The sequence below is a fragment of the Papaver somniferum genome, chromosome 7, assembly GCF_003573695.1.
Source record: "Papaver somniferum cultivar HN1 chromosome 7, ASM357369v1, whole genome shotgun sequence".
NCBI classification, from domain to species: domain Eukaryota; kingdom Viridiplantae; phylum Streptophyta; class Magnoliopsida; order Ranunculales; family Papaveraceae; genus Papaver; species Papaver somniferum.
The window spans coordinates 23,609,509-23,626,879 of record NC_039364.1 but is presented as its reverse complement, the minus strand read 5'-3'; the positions used below and the strand labels follow the sequence as shown (position 1 = coordinate 23,626,879).

At 37.8% G+C, this 17,371-nt stretch overlaps 1 protein-coding gene, 1 long non-coding RNA gene and 2 other non-coding genes across 9 annotated transcripts; 1 reads left to right on the top strand and 3 right to left on the bottom strand.

Moving 5' to 3' along the window:
- Positions 1-3,524: 3,524 nt before the first annotated feature.
- TRNAS-GCU lies at positions 3,525-3,606 on the bottom strand. The gene has a single exon. It is a non-coding gene; the product is annotated as a tRNA-Ser (tRNA).
- Positions 3,607-4,756: 1,150 nt separating this feature from the next.
- On the bottom strand, positions 4,757-5,900 carry LOC113294360 (F-box/kelch-repeat protein At3g23880-like). Its single transcript, XM_026542749.1, has 2 exons — positions 5,711-5,900; positions 4,757-5,664 (listed from the first exon to the last, which is right to left on the bottom strand). Exons 1-2 carry the CDS (start codon positions 5,898-5,900, stop codon positions 4,757-4,759), a joined length of 1,098 nt encoding a protein of 365 aa, XP_026398534.1.
- A 204-nt stretch (positions 5,901-6,104) lies between these two features.
- Positions 6,105-6,177, bottom strand: TRNAE-CUC. The gene has a single exon. It is a non-coding gene; the product is annotated as a tRNA-Glu (tRNA).
- A 1,744-nt stretch (positions 6,178-7,921) lies between these two features.
- On the top strand, positions 7,922-10,247 carry LOC113300596. Of its 6 annotated transcripts, none has more exons than XR_003335844.1 (6): positions 7,922-8,060; positions 8,218-8,339; positions 8,929-8,991; positions 9,150-9,322; positions 9,488-9,543; positions 9,984-10,247. It is a non-coding gene; the product is annotated as an uncharacterized LOC113300596 (long non-coding RNA). The 6 variants fall into 6 exon arrangements; XR_003335843.1 differs by having other exon boundaries at positions 8,886-8,991; XR_003335842.1 differs by having other exon boundaries at positions 8,214-8,339.
- The last annotated feature ends 7,124 nt before the right edge of the window (positions 10,248-17,371 follow it).

Genomic DNA, 17,371 nt, shown 5'->3' with positions numbered 1-17,371 from the left:
CATTGGAACCTGTTTAGTATGGGTCAATTATCTGTGAATGGGCTTCGTTTTGTCATTGATGATGGTGTTTGCAATATTGAGAACCGTAAGAAGGAGCTGATTGCTAAGGTGAAAATGACTAAGAGTCGTTTATTTCCTTTGCCTATAAAGTCAGAAATTGTTTGTGCTTTCAGTGGTATTGTTCTTGATGATAATTGGTTATGGAACTTTCGTTTCTGTCATCTTAACTTTAATGGGTTACGTTCATTGGCAAAGAAAGAAATGGTTACAGGTTTACCTTTATTGGAAGACTTTAACCGAATATGTGAAGGTTGTATTGTGGGTAAGCAACACAGACTTCCGTTTCCAGTTGGAAAGTCCCGAAGAGCAACCCAACAGTCGGAGATAGTGTATTCTGATCTTTGCGGCCCTATGGAGACTGTATCACATGGAGGTAATCGTGACTTTCTTACTTTTATTGATGATTACAGTAGAAAGACTTGGATATTTTTCTTGAAGAATAAATCTGATGCTTTTGAAATATTTAATACATTTAAATCTTTTGTCGAAAAACAAAGTGGAAAGAGTTTGAAAGTACTTCTCACTAACAGAGGTGGAGAGTACAACTCAAATGCTTTTGGCGATTATTATACAATGCATGGCATTAGGCATCAACTTACAACTAGCTATACTCCGCAACAAAATGGAGTTGCTGAAAGAAAAAATCGGACCATTGTTGAAATGGCTCGTAGTATGCTGAATTATAAGAATTTACCCAAAATTTTCTGGGCCGAAGCCGTTGCTTGTACTGCTTACATTCTTAACAGGAGTCCTACTAGTAGTGTTCGCAATATGACTCCGGAAGAAGCATGGAGCGGTTTTAAACCTAATGTTGCAGCTCTTCGTGTGTTTGGGAGTATTGCTTATGCTCATGTACCAGCTGAAAAACGACAAAAGCTTGACGTAAAAGGAGAAAAGTGCATATTCCTTGGCTACAGTGATACAACCAAGGGGTACAAGTTGTTTAATCATATTACCGGTGTTGTTATTATCAGTAGAGATGTTGAGTTCTGTGAAGATAAATCATGGACGTGGACAAGAACTGAAAAGTTACAGTTGGGAGTTGAATTAGATGTCACCGACAATGAAGAAACACAATATGAGGCAGAAGTTCAAGAACCAATTACACCTCCAGTTCCAGACAGTGCTTCAACACCAAATAATGCTTCAGAACCTGATTCTTCACCTCAGCAAGTTCCAGCAATTCGTGTTTCAACACGAACTCGTAGTATGCATGCACGTTTACAGGATTATGTTGTAACTAATGACAATGAGGAGACTGATGAAGAAATTGTTAGTTTTGCATTGTTTGCAGATTCTGATCCTATTATTTATGTAGAGGCAATACAGGATGATGGTTAGGTTCGTGTAATGGATGATGAAATTCATTCTATTGGGAAGAATGACACATGGGAGCTGACTACATTTCCTCCAGAAAAAAAATCCATTAGAGTTAAATGGGTTTACAAGACAAAATACAAGCTTAATGGAATTGTGGACAGACTTAAGGCGCGACTTGTTGTGAAAGGTTATAAGAAAAAGGATGGCATAGACTACTATGAAGTGTTCGCACCGGTAGCTAGAATGGAGACCGTCCGTCTTGTTATTTCTTTGGCTGCTCAAAAGAAATGGAAGATTCATCAAATGGATGTTAAATCTGCGTTTCTGAATGGGGTACTTGAAGAGGAAGTGTATGTAGATCAACCAATTGGGTATGCAAAGAAAGGCGAAGAAGATAAAGTTTTCAGGTTGAAGAAATCTCTCTATGGGCTTAAACAAGCACCACGAGCCTGGTACACTCGTATCGATTCTTATTTTCTTGAACATGGTTTTCAAAAATGCCCATATGAGCCCATTTTATGTGTGAAGACTACTACAGATGGAGATATGCTTATCGTTTGTTTATATGTGGATGACTTGATATTTTCTAGAACTAATCAAAACATGATTACTGAATTCAGGGAGGCAATGGTTAGTCATTTTGAGATGACTGACATGGGTCTTATGTCATACTTTCTTGGACTTGAGATTGAACAAGGAGATGATGGAATTTTTGTATCTCAGAAGAAGTATGTTGCTGACATTTTGAAGAGGTTTAAGATGGACTCTTGCACACCCATAAAGACACTAGTGGAAGCTCGAGTGCAATGGGATCAGACTAGTAAAGGTGAGTTTGTGAATCAAACCCATTATCGCCAACTAGTTGGGAGTCTACGTTACTTAACCGCTACTAGACCTGACATTGTATATGGAGTTGGTCTGATTAGTCGTTTCATGGAAACACCAAGTCAAGTACATCTTCAAGCTGCAAAACGAATCTTGCGATACATAAAAGGTACCCAAGATCAAGGTATTTTCTATTCATCCTCTAATAATTCTGAACTTGTTGGTTACACTGATAACGATTGGGGTGGTGATATAGATCGTAAAAGTACTTCTGGCTTTGTATTCTATATGGGTTCTGGTGTAGTATCATGGTCTTCAAAGAAACAACAGGTGGTTGCTCTTTCGACTGCTGAAGCGGAGTACATGGCAGCTACTGCAACTGCTTGTCAAGCTGTTTGGTTGAGGGGTTTACTTGAAACATTGAATATGCATCAAGCGTCTCCAACACTGATATATTGTGACAACCAATCAGCCATAGCCTTAACCAAGAATCTGTTTTTCATGGAAGAGCTAAACACATCGACATTAAGTTTCATAAAATTCGCGATCTTGTGAAGAATGGTGAAATTGGATTGGAGTTTTGCAAGTCACAGGAGCTGATTGCAGATACATTTACCAAGCCATTGAAGGAAGATATCTTTTTCAGGCTCAAGCATTTGCTGGGAGTGTGTAGCTATGAGAAGCGTTGTGTTTGAGCTTAAGGGAGGCTGTTGGAGTTTAAGCCAAACCCAACGGATACTTTTACAGTTTATTGTTTCTGTTCTACTTTGAATAATTCATATTACTTAGTCATTAGCTGTTCCAACAGACTAGGAGCATTGGTAGCAGTCAGTTTAGCTTCTACTGGCTAGATTAGTTAGCTTTGTTAACACCTATATAAGGTGTTGTAATCAGTTCTCAAAATACACAGAACTGAGTACTGAGTACTGAGTTTCAATAAAAATCTTTTGATTCTCACATATCTTCTTCTTATTATTCTGTGAGTGTATATTGTGTTTGCAGGTGGACTAACACTAGTTAGATTCTACAGGGCGAGGCGAAGCCGAGCCACACCAAATCAAAAATGCATCACGATGGGACGAGCCGAAACTACATCATTCGAGAACAAATATATGGTTTAAAGAAAGAAAAAGCAAGTTTTAGTAGCCACCCGGACGTAGCACGGGCACAAAATCTAGTTATTAATTAAAAGGGGAAGGAATCAAAAATTTAGATTTGGTTCTTACTAACCAGTTTAAAGGTACCGTCGGTGTCAGGATAATACGACAACGAAAAATCCCCTCGAAGTTTAGTAGGATCCCATCGAAAACGATTAAAAACGACGCCTGAGAGATTCGAACTCTCGCGGGGAAACCCCATGTACTTAGCAGGCACACGCCTTAACCACTCGGCCAAAGCGTCGGTTTTGATAAGCAATTAAACAAAGCAAAATCGGACATATTTGGTTATGAAAGAGTCGTTATCAGCAGATGAACGTAAATCTCCCCCATTACCAAAGGCAGGGCAGCACCTTGGCTAGTAGTCCCATACGGAAAAGACTAGAAATTTCAAGTTTTTTAACTATAATATATCTGAACCAAATAACACAAGCTGTAAATAGTTCATACAAGAGTTGAAAGGAGAATCTTCTTATCAGAAGAATTATCATAACGGCCATTTTCAAAACATTGTCTGCATCTGAATTGGTCAAATGTACACCCACAAAAGAGGCTCACTAGACTAGGAAGGCAGAATACTGGAGGCAGTATGTGCAAGGTTTATATTCTACTTCAAAAAAAAAAAAAGTTTCATCTATCAACTACTGTATGTAACTTGAACCAGAAAAATAAGTAAGAGAACAGAAAATCTCGATGCCGCAATTTGAACCAGAAGAAAGAAAGAGAACAGAAAGTATCGATGACGCCTTTCCCTGATCTTGATACTAGATTGTAGTCCTGAACAGTGATGACGACACTAAAATAGAGCTCAAAATTCTATTAACAGACACTGGATGACCATAAACGAAAGAAACACATCTTCAGATACTAATTCAGATGAAAACATCCGCAACTCATATGACAAATTCAGTAATAAAGCAATGAAGCCAACAGTATATTCCCAGAAGTCCTCCTTATAATGTTTAGTTGGACCATCTATGGATTGATTTAGTAAACAAGAGAGAAAAAGTAAATTCCCAAAGCAATATCATTAGTGCAACATCCTGTGATTTCTGTAATATAAGCATGATCATACTCAATGTAACGGAATAGTACTTTAAGATTTATTATAGACCAAAGATATAAGGAAGTAAAAAAAGTACTATAAACCAATCACTCAAAATACTATTTGGCTACACTGTCGTAAACAAGCTCAAACTTATTAGGAAAAAGGAAGATAATGTTTATAAGTTTAATTGGATGATAAATCCATAAAAAAAAACCAGCAGGAAGGAGGATATTAAAATTGGCAACACAATTCCAATAAGATACTGTATGTTTCAAACTCCGCTGTCAAGCAATCCGATCTAGTGGGACAATAAAGTATGTTCTCAATAAAGTATGTTCCATCCCCGCTAACGAAAGGAATACAAAACTTCCTCGACTCTACTTTTTACTACGATCCCGAAGATACGACTGTGGTTCCGAAGTATTTCATTTTCCATCTTTAGGATCTTTACAACCCTAGCTTTCTCCCGCTTCTGGTCATACACTATAAACGTAGTGTCATCCTGTTCTCCATCCAGTCGAATCTCTAATAGGATCTCACCGTTTTTCAGAGACACGATCCTCCTCAAGTAGTGAAAAGATGGAATATCAACTGACATAAGTTGGTCAATCTTGAACAATGTAGTCCATGACTCTTTGACTCCATAATCCTGCATCACCCATACCTCAAAACCAACCTTACCAACACTGCAAAGCATGCTTAGACACCCTCCTAGCACACCCACAAATTTATAATTGAATTTGTCCAAATTTTCAGGTTGGTGTATCTCAACGAAAATCTCATCTTTCATATCAAATGAAAGTAAAACTTGTAATTTGGTACCTGAACATGATTGGGCTAACCAATTAAGAGCTCCATTGAAAAATACCCCAGCAGGTCCTCCTTTAGCAAGTCTGTACGGGATGGATGAACTCATTCTCCATGTATCTAAACCTAATGTATAAACCTCCACATCCGAATAATTTGAATTCTTATCATGAACAATTGCTACAACCTTGTAATCCTCAATTCCACAATCATAACCAAACCCACACCCAATTTCATAAACATATCTCATCCGGCACATTATTGATTTCGTATATGGTAGTATTTTATACTCTTTCGTAACTGGATTCCAAATGTATATATCATAACCTATTGGAGTGCTAGCAAAAATCAAACCATTACAAGTACTCAAAATTCTAGTCCCTGCATCCATGGCTGGATGATCAATCTTTACAATCTCATCAGATAATAATATTGGTCTAGATGTTGCTGATAATGATTATTGGATCATAATTTATAGAGTTCAAAAGATTACCTTTTGTTAAAAGAAGCTTATTGTTTCCAATTTCAATATCATACTTGAGTTTCAGCTTGACAAAATCCAGATTAGTATTATTATTCAATAATTTATGCCAAACCTTGCATACGCAACTAAATTTTATGATTGATTTTACTGGTAAACGAACGAGGATGTCGATGATCAAATCTTCTGTGAGGTTTCCCATTTGATCTCTGTTGCTTGATCTCAGACAAAATCTAGGTGGTGGAGAAAAAAAGTTAGATTTTTTTTTTTTTCAAAACGGTGTTAGAGATAAAGATAGATAGGATTTTTCTTCTTCCAGTGTGGTCGGTAGTCAGTTTTGAGAAATGAAATTTCTTCTTTTCTTTCTTTTTTTTTTTGGAAAAGCAAAAGAATTTAAAAAATTATATTCCGTTGCCGGGACTTGAACCCGGGTCTCTCGGGTGAGAGCCGAGTATCCTAACCACCTAGACTACAACGGAGTTGTGTGCTTTTGGCAAATCAAAGGTTAGCAAACAAAAATGTCTTCGGTAGTCGTTTACTCCGACCTCCCGATTAAGTAGCAGTCATTTATCTACTGTTTTCTCTCGCCATTATATAACCCGGCCAAATTCGGGTATACCCAGATTAATTGGGGTGTACCCGATCAGTGGCGGAGCTGGAAAATAAGGGTAGGGGTGGCTTGAAAACTAATTGGATTTGTAGGGGTGGCTTAAGGCTATGTTTTAGACATGATTGTTTTTTGCGAAACTGTGTTTTCTTGGACTTTGAGCTGGCTTAAGTCTATATGTAGTTCCGCCACTGTACACGATTTTAAGTGGACTCTTTTTAAGAACGCGCGATTGGGGGATATGGAAACTAATTGGGGGATATAACTACATGACAAAAATTGGATCCAAATATCAAATCTAGGTCATCCCTTATGTAATTATTTTTTTAATTCCTAATCTAGCCCTCACCAATCAGGTTTAGTGATTAATAATAATTAGTAAAATCTTAAGTATTTGGGGGATAGATTAGTGTGTATTTTTATTTGAATTTGTGTGAGTGAGGTGAGAGTAGAAGGAGGGAAAAATATTTTTGAGTGGAATTTTTTTTGTGAAAATGGAAGATGATTGTGAGGAGAGAATTGCAGCCGCTGAATCTTTAGCTCAACTACAACAACAATCATATCTTCAATCTTCGGTTAATGATAAAAACTCACAATTGGAATTATATGATGAACCAACGCCCTTGAATCATGATTTTCGTGAGCATGAAGTATTTTTTGAAGAACCAACCCAAGAAAGTAAACAAGTTCAACATACAAGCATCCCCAACACACATGTAATGCTACTAAGAGCTCGAAAATATGTTGTTGTCTTTTTTGAAACCGCCATTTTTTCTCTGAAAAAGCTTGGTGCCGGCATACTCGAATACCACGCCGGCACCACCAGAACCGGCACGGTATTCATACTACTTCCATGTCGGCGAAAAATATCCCCCATTTTGAAACAATTGCCGTCGTGATCTTCAACCAAAAAAATCCATGCCGGCACGCAGTTAACTTTTTACCTACCACCGAATATTCCATGGAATATCCAAACCGGCATGGTTCACTCCTAACTTTACCATGCCGGTACCACAAGAAAAACATCTAGGAGTTGGAGACTTTTGAACTTAAATACCGGCGTGGTATATAAATTATCGAGCACGCCGACACCTAGTACCGGCGTGGTTTATAAATTATGGACAAAGCCGGCACAAAATACCGGCTTGGAACCTTACATATCGAGCATGCCGGTATTGCGAATCCCGGCATTAATGTTCAAGAAAATACAATGCCGGTACTGTTTAAAATTAAGTCCTCTTTTTCAAGTGCAATTCCGGAATGCCGGAAAATTATTCGAGAATGTCGTCACATGTTTCCGGCTTTGGTTGTTTTGGCGGTACTGTCGTTGAGCATGCCGGAACTAGTACCCGGCATAGTAATTTAATTTTATTTGGAACTAATTCAATTTTCTTTTCATTCATTCCTTAGATTGTGACATACATTGATCCAACAAATTCCAAACTACTTGGTCGGAATACGTCCGAATACTATAAAATGCCTCTGGTACGTTACCAAACAATACTTTCACCTAGTTTTTAGAACTTTATGTGGGGATTGTGGGCCCGTGGGCTTTTTCTTCGAGATAAGAGCAGATTGCCGTAGTTGACCAAATTATAATCCGTAAAAGTCTCCACGATTCCAACGAGGAGAGAAACAACTCCCCAGTTCCCCCTCAACTTTCCAGTTTTCTCGTTCCTCTTGTTTCTTCCGTAACAGGAAAAAAAAAGTAAATCAATACTTTGAAAGTCTCTCAGGGAAATCGCAATCCTGCATGTAAGCTGGGGTTTGTGAAGAAGTAGTTCTTGTTCTTTTGATTTTCTGAAACTAGGGATTTCTATTGTTTCATTTTGTATATCGATCTTCAATTTTTTTACTGTTAATTAGCTTTGTCTTCTTTTAAAATTTGAACTATTTTTTGAAAACAAGGTAGATCCGAAAAAGGAATTGGGAATTTCTGAACAATTAGGTGGTGTATGTACTGATTTTTATTGGTGGACTTAGATGGAGACTGCTGAAGACCTTGAAAGAAAGAAGAAGTCGAAAGAAGATGAGGTTTGTGATTTTTTCTCATAATTTGTATTAGTGTTTACTTTCGCTGCATTAGATAAATATTAGGTCTTTGTTTATCTGACAAGGATTATGTTGAGTTTTAGTCTGTGATACTGATAACCTGAATTTTCTGTTTGTTGTCTATGGAAGCTTGGAACACATTGTATTTGAAGAAATTACAAACTAAAATTAGGATTCTATTTTATGGCAAATCAACACAACTTTGCATTCAACTTTTTGTTTGTCCTCTTTTATGATGTGAGAAATTGTTTTTCATAAATACTGTGTCTAGTCTCAATATCTAGCCCATTAGAGTGTACTATGAATGTGCTATCAAGTTACAATCAAATGCATTGGTATAAACATCGAAAGGGTTATAAACTCCCAACATCCTGCAAGCGTTTCTTGATAACTGTATTTTGGATCGAGATGTAAACCATTGTTTAATAGACTTTGTTGAGAGGGTTTTTGCTGCAACTAACTTCTCTATATTAGCTAGAGGGTTTTTAAATATAGATATTAACACTCACGCCAATCTTTTAAATGAAGATCGGACGTCAGACAAATCTAATATATACTTTTGGGGGAAAAGGAATAATTGTTGCAGGAACGTTGATTGGTGGTTCTTCTCTAGCTACTAATAGTTCTGTTCAAGGTAGCTATACTCCTTATCTTTTATAATTTGATACCTTTTTAAAATTTTGAATTTTGTATTATTAGGTCTTTGCTCCCTCTATAAATGGAATAATTCTTTGGTCGGTGATTGACTCACTGTATCTATTTATTTGTCTGAGAATTGATTTGGTTATGTAGTTTCCTGAGTGGGTGATACATATCAAAGTTTTCTAAGAGTTGCAAAGTGTTTGCGGTAGACTTATTGGGATCTGGCTGGAGGGATAAAGCGCATATCAAGTATGATGTCGTGGTATGAGAAAGGATTGAGTGGACTTCTACACTATGCCGGTATCCATTGTAAGCTTAACAGGGTAGGAGAATTGAAATGTCCTTACACCGTATCTGAAATTTATGATTGACAAGAGATAGATATGATTGTTACTGCTAGTTGGACTGATATGTGTGGGCTATCCCTAAGTCTATTTTGTGTAAAACCTTAAGATTTCTTAATAATTATTATTTTATTTTTATTGTAGGGCGTCCTCCCACAGACTCATCCATAGGCTTATGATCCTGCTATACATATCCTAAGGTAAGATACAACCATTACAAAAAATTAATCGCTTAGCTGTTCAATAACTTTTAGAAACCATGACTGGTTTCTCTAGCTCAAATCTTATCGGATCAATTCAGTGCATTCAGTTTGTTGATCCTCTAGGTTTGGTGCCTATTGTAGTTACAAAGTTTTCATATGCCAAAATGATATTATTGAAGCAGTGGGCCCTCCGTATGGAACAAAATTTTCTTTGATTCTCTTAAGAAGTACTGATGGAGGTTGTTTTGTGTCAATAGATCTCATAGTAGATGTTTGAGGATTTACTATTTGTGGGGCAGGATTGGAATTTTATGACAAGGATCTGAAACTTGTTTATGCTGTATAACCCCTATTCGTATATGAGCTGTGTAAAGTTTAATCCTGTTGCCGTGTAAAGTTTACATTGATGTTTAACTAGATTTATTTTTACGGTACAGGTTTCACTGAAAGATGTAGAATGAAGGTTGATGTGGAAGATCCTTGTTGATCGACTTTGGATGTAAAGGAATGTTAGATCGCCCATCTGCATTTTACTTCTTCTTTTTAATGTTCTCCCAAATATTCTGTCGGAAATTCATCATTTTAATTCTATTTTTTGTTCACATTTTCTTTTACCCTTTGTTAGTGTAGTCGCTTAAATGTAATAAATTATGACATTGTAATATTTGATTAAATTAATGAATGAATGATGTTGGAAAGTACTTTAGAACTTCTGTAGTCCAAAAAATATAAAAATGAAATGGTCTTTTGTCATCCCTGGAGTATAGTAAATAGGTGAACGGGTAGCCACTGCTAAGATAATTCCGTGGCTATTTATCTAACTATTAATCAGCCACTAAAAAATGCGTGGCAAATAGCCATGTACTATTAGCTGCGCCAGAAAAACCGTGGCTACCGTCGTGGCAAATAGAATTAGCCACTTGAGTATTAGTTACGATGCGTTAGCCGTGGCAAATAATCTTTTGCCACGGATTTTTGAGAAATAGCCACGATTCTTTGTCGTGTGTAAAGGTATGTATTTTTGTGGTGGCGAGTAACCGAGTTCTGTTATTGGGCTTCGGTTTATTGTCGAAAAAGTATTTCTTAGCTACAGGATCCCGTGGGTCCAAACCATGAGTTGACGACTCCAAATATTTGTACTCATTGTTCATAAGCCCACACCTACGCCAATGAAAGATCGTTCCAATGAAATGTATAAGAAAGAACTAATTGGAAAACAAAATAACTAGTTCACGTTACCTGTAATACAGTGAAATTCCCATTAAATTGACAGGCAGTCGCCTTAGAAGATCTACGCATCTCCGCCAAAAAATGTGCCAAGAAAGCAATGCCCCATGAATACTCATGAACCTCCTCCAAGGGATCCAAGTATTGTAAGTGATTCATATGCACCCTGTTACCATTAGAGTCAGGGAATATTGCGATGCCCAAGAGGAACAACAGATAAGCAACGATAGTTTGCTGAATTTGTTCGGCATTCAATTCCTTGCCCATCGTATTCCCAAACAAATCTCTGAGCTTGACGACTTTAATAGTCTTTGTCATGGTATTCTTTGACACGTACATATTTGCTTTTGTCGTTGCCTCGTCCCAACCAAACAATTTTTAGTCAGCTCATAGATCTTGGACCATTTTAGGGTCTTACCGTCATCTTCTTTCTTAACGACTTTTCCAAGGATCTCTAGACCTAATATTCTTTCGATATCTTCAGGGATAATGGTCATCTCTCCAAAAGGAAAATGCATGGTATCAGTTGAAGCAAAAAACCTCTCTAAGAAGCAATTTTCCGTCACTTGATCAGTGGCCACATAGTTTTCTACCGCGGGATACAACCCAGATGCTCTTACTGCCGCTTGAACAACCCCACACTCCCCTTCCAAATCCCATGTATCCATTTGTTGATGCAACAATATGCAAACGTCTTACATAAGTTGAAAAGATCCAACGAGCCCAAGAGTCCTTATAGTCAAATAAGAGTTTCGGATCTCTCGGCTGACCCCAGTGTTTGCCATCATTGCGTTCTGGGTCCTTTTCCTTTTTCTCGCCGGCTTCAACTTCAGGTTGTCCTAAGCCATGTGAGGATGAGCCACCTGCTGGATCAGAAGGTACAAATTTCTCCCACTCAGCATCATCATCGCTGCTTGTGTCTCCCTCCGGGGGAATCTCCCGAATCATTACCTTACCACGTTCCGGATCATCTCGACTACGTCGAGGCCGAAAAGACTTAGGTTTTCCTTCATCAACAACTTTTCCCTTTCCTTTCTTCAATTTTGCAGCTTTGGACCTGCGTACAAAATGAGATTTAACAAAATAAGGAAATCAAAACCAGCATGGCCGATGAAAATAACGATTCTGCCGGCACACGTTCCGACATTGTGGTCTAAAGGAATTATATGCCGGTTTAACGGTATCGGCATTGTATGTAAATAAAATCCTATGCCTGTAATATGGGAATTGTCTACAGAGATTTAACAAAATAAGGTAATCAAAACCGGCATGGCCGGTGAACATAACGATACTGTCGGCATATGTACCAGCATTGTACTTTAAAGAATTTCATGCCGGTTTCGCGGTAACGGCGTTGTATGTAAATAAAATCTCATGCCGGTAAATATGGGAATTGTCTACAGAGATTTAACAAAATAAGGTGATCAAAACCGGCATGGCCGGTGAACATAACGATACTGCCGGCATATGTACCGGCATTGTACTCTAAAGAAATTCAATGCCGGTTTCGCGGTAATGGCATTGTATGTAAATAAAATCCCATGCCGGTAATATGGGAATTGTCTACAGAGATTTAACAAAATAAGGTAACCAAAACCGGCATGGCTAGTGAACATTACGATACTGCCGGCAGGAGTGCCAGCGTTTAAACTTAGAGGGTGTCTATGCCGGTATTCTAATAACTTGCATGCAATAAAAGGGGAATATAGGACATATAAAACGGCATTGTATTGTAATTTAAATGTACGCCGAAACTAAATTGGAATTTCAATTCACTAAATTCAATTTCAAATTCACTAAATTGCAAATTGCAAATTGCAAATTTCCTTTTACCTAGTACAAACAATAATCATGCAAGTTTCAATTTGTGTTTTTTATATTATGAAATAAACCCTAAGAATGCTTCAATAAACATAGACATCACTTACCTCATCATATCTGTTATTTCCTCATCATCATCTTGTTCAATAGATGCTTCTGATTTCGATTTACCACCAGGAATAGGTTTTGGTTTTCCAGGAGGTTTGTGAGGACCCATTCTTCTTTGGGTTTGAAGAATTGAATGAATTTGGTTCAGAGGATGAAACCAAATAATGAAGTTTAGTGGTTTTGGAAGTTCTTTTGGAATTGCGAAGTGAAAACAAAGAAATAGAAAGATGGAACCGTTTCCATTCTATAACCGTCAATTTTATGTAATTATGGAGTTTGTAACCGTCGCATAAATGAAATAAGGGAGTTTGTAACGGTTATAATGGGGGATAATTGGTGCGACGGTTACAATGGAGAAGAATAAGGAGTTAGAATTAGTTGTTATGTTTTTTAAACGTTTTCGATTAATGACGGTTGAAAGGTAACAAACCTTCATAATTCCGGCGTTGTCGAACTTTCATAATCTATGCCGGTAGTCTGACGAATTTAACTGAATTTATGTATATTGTGCCTGCATTGATTTGTTATTAACTATGCCGGTAATGATTCTTGATTCATTATTAACGCACCACCAAAAGGTTTAAGCAAGCAAACTGACCTAAATTGGCCTTCATATTAATACTAAGGAAATAAACTAAAAAACATTAAACACGTAAACAACGTTCCATATAAAATGAAAGGTCTTAAGTTAATTGCAACTAACATTATTTCTTGTAACGAGATTCAACAAACAAAGCGGCTTTGAAATGCCTAAAAGGCTATTTTCTCCACTTGGTATATGCGTCCTGAGATTGCCACCTATTCTCTTTGTATCTTGCGAGGAACTCATTGTATTTGTGACATAATTTTATGAGGGCAATCGTCCGATTCGCTACAAACTCATCCCCGTAATCCATTTTGCGTTTCTTGCACTTACCGTCATATAACCTCGACATATAAGGACCATCCGCAACAAGACCCCAAAAAAGGTTTGAAGGGCGGTGATCTTCCGACAAATTCGATACTATGAAGAAATTTTTAATCCATTCGGTTTCTTCCTCAACATCCGCTTCTATGATCGCCTGTTTTACACGTTCGATTATCTCTTTAGTTTCTTTGCGATATTTTGCTTGTATTGCTGCCTCTTCTTATTCTCTTTTCCTTCTAAGTATCTCTTCTTCCATTGCGGAAATTGACTTGGTGGTTTGCTCCTTCCTTCTAAGTTTTTCTAGTATAATGGGAATTGAGTTGGTGGTGGATGATGATTGATTTCCTATCGGAGTGGATAATTTGTTCTTCTTAAGTTTTTCTTTTTCCATGGCAATGATGAAGTCGGTAGTTGGTGATTTATTTGCCGCCAGAGATATGTGTTGGAGCTCACCTATTTTTTATTTTTTTTTGAGGTATCAAGTGCAATGGGTGTATCCATTCCTTTAAATAGATGAGGACACAACGACTCTTTTCCACTTTATCATTCCGGCATTGTCAGTAACTTAGATACCATGCCGGAAATGGTCTTTACTGGTTTATGGTTTAAAAAAATAGTTGTTATGCATTGAATATTCCATTCCGATAGTGTACGGAAGATGTTCGACCATGCTGGTAGTGATTGCCGGCACTGTAATGTATACAATTTCAAAGCCGGAACATGGTTTATTGCACACATAATTTTGACACTAAATAGGATGCCGGCACCCAGTCCTGGTATAGTTTACCGTTAGATGTTCATGCTGGTACAAGTGAATTTCTTCACAGAGAAATATGCAACTATTACCGGCATAATTGAACAACATGTTTCAGCATCGACACATTGTACCGGCATTAAATATATAATTGCGACTATGCCGGTATTTGTGAATTAAAAAAAAACGGCTAGTTTTTTTGAAAAATAAGACCGTTGGAGATTCATTTCTATATAATACCTCCCCATTCCTTTGGAAAAATCTACACAAAGCAGCCACCAAATAACAAAAATCCTTCTCTCAAGAAAGAAAGCACCAAAAAATAGATCAATCAAGCACGGTTAAAGCTTCACAAGCGATGGGAGATTCATCATCAAGCTCTATTTGCAAAGTAAGTAGATTGAACATTACTAACAATATATGGACAGTTAAAATCTTCACTACTATGACGCATAACTAATATAATCTTCTCTTACAGAATCATCATTGCAAATATCAAATTTGCAAGTCACCTTCTCATCTAGCCATGGATTGTCCTTTTATTTATTCAAAGTGTAGAAGCTGTGATGGGATACGCCGGTTTTGGATTGCAAAAACTGATGATGCTGAAAATGGAAGAATGTTTCTAAGGTGTTTGAATTACCCAAAGTGCGATGAGTTTCAATGGTTTGACAAAGCTGTTGAACTAGCAGAATCAAGAGAAAACCACAAGGGCCAATGCAAGCCTATTGATGGGTGTGATGGGTGCTATATGAAGGGAAAGGAATATGTTGAAAGAGAAGATGAACCAATGAAGATGGTCCTTGACACCGAGATTCCAGACGATGTCTTCGAAGATATTCACAAAAGGCTCAAAGGTTTCGCAATTGTTGAAAAGGGATGGCTTACTAAATAAGAGATCATCTTAAACCAAAAGTGCTCCATTACCATGTTTTAGTATGTTTTAATTTAAAGTTTGAAATCTAATGTAATAGATTATCTAGGAATGAAATAAATAGAGCATTCGTAACCTATTTATAAACAATACCGACATAGTATATTTATCAAAATCCAATGCCGGAATTATGCAAAACTACGGAAGAGTAAGAAAATCATAATTCCGGCGTGGATTCAATAATTTCTTTAATGCCGGAACCACCCATAATTGATAGGTGTTGTAAAACACCTAATTTTATATCAATGTTTATGCTTTATTTGCTATTTTTCTTGTGAAATACGTATCTTATGTTTGCTTATGAGTTATTAGGTGCAATGAACTCATTTGGAGCAAAAGAAGGAAGAAAACACTCTTTTGGAACATAAGGGTAGAACCGTCAATTCACATGCGAGTGGCAGCTGGACCAAGCTAAGGTTATGCGGCAAAGAAGGGTCAAAAGCGTCATTTCACTGCACGCTATCCGGATCCCAGCCAAGGTTAAGGGGAAACTCCTGGAGGTGTATTAAACTCAGACCAGCTGAGGCTAAGGGGATGCCAGCTGGGTGGTTCTACAGTGGGTGCAAATAGCCATCCCAGTTTACTACACAACCCTATATCGATTCTCTTCCATTACAACTCACCTGAAATTAGGAGATGAGTGAGGAAAAGAAATGGCTGCTGTTGGTGGTGATAACAAAATCAGGGGAGATCGAGCTGAGCCACTGATGCTGAAATTGAGAAAATCAGAGAGAAAGAGAGGGACTGATGTGTTGTTAGGAGAATTTGTGAAGATTTAGGGTCTAAATTAGATCGGGAAATTGAAGATAAAAATATTAGGCTTCTGTTGGTTGTGTTGGAAGACTTATAAAGAATTGATGGGACTCTGTAACTGGTGTTTGAATCTGGGGTTGAGACTGAACTGAAATTGCTCAAATCTGGAGAAGATTGATTTACAGGTTAGGGTTTCAATCTGCTATGAGTTTGAAGCTCAACAGATGAACCTCAAGTTAGGGTTTGATGTTACAGTAATGGTGGAAGAGAGTGACTGAGAAGGAATCGAATGTTTCAAGCTCAAATACTGAAGAATTAGGGCAAGAATCGAAATGGGTTTGATTGAGATGTGGAACTGAATTGGTTGGTGGTAATGAAGCTTTTTGATGTGGCTGAGATTGGAGCTCAATCTGAACTAGGAACTGCAGGTGGTATTGCAGGTTGGTTTCAGTGCATTGCAGGGTTGTATCTGAAGTTGAAGCTGCAGAAATGATGTAGAGATGATATGCAGTTGCAGTATGGCTTGCTGTTAGAAAGAAGATTAAATATGGGTTTCGTTTGAATTTATTATACATCCAAGATGGAAACAGATTGAAATTGGGTTTGTAGTGATTCAGGTGGAGATTCAAATGAGATGTTGTTGGTGGTTATCTGGTGGAGTTGTTAGTGGAGAAGTATGTGAATCTGAGGTTGGTTGGTGAGAAGAGAACTTGTGCTCAAGAATATCAGAACTGGCGCAGCTGAAGTGAAATGAGTTGTGGCACAGGTGATGACAGTAAGGGAAGAAGTGGAGCTGTAGCTTTGTTAGCTTTGCAGAATGAATGAGCTGAGAAAGAAAAAAAGGTTGAGCTGCTGCTGAAGTCCTGAAGCTTAGAAGAAACGGAGGGGGAACTTAGATGTATGCCTAGGCTTACAGGTTATGACATGAATCTGGTAGTGCAGTGGAGGATTTTGTGAAGCTGTTTTTGATGAATGTTGGGTTTACTGAGTTGATGGTGCACAAGACAGTGTTGCACTTGGTTGTGGGATGAGACGAAGTTTCATGGCATGGAGAATGAGGATCCAAACAAGCATCTCATGGATTTCCATACCATAGTCACGACCATGCTACCACCGGAGACTAATGCGGATGCAACAATGTTGAAAGCTTTTCCGTTTTCTTTGGCGGACAATGCTAAGGAGTAGTTGTATTATTTACCATCCGGAAGTGTCACTACATGGAACGGGTTGAAGAAACTCTTTCTAGAGAGGTATTTTCCTGCGTCAAAGGCTACTCAAATTCGCAAAGACATTTGTGGGATAAAGCAACACGTAGGAGAAT

Coding starts and splice junctions, on each gene's coding strand:
- LOC113294360 (XM_026542749.1), bottom strand. CDS start 5,900: ATGGGAAACCTCACAGAAGATTTGATCATCGACATCCTCGTTCGTTTA. Junction 5,665..5,710: donor TAAGCTTCTTTTAACAAAAG/GTAATCTTTTGA, acceptor AATCATTATCAG/CAACATCTAGACCAATATTA.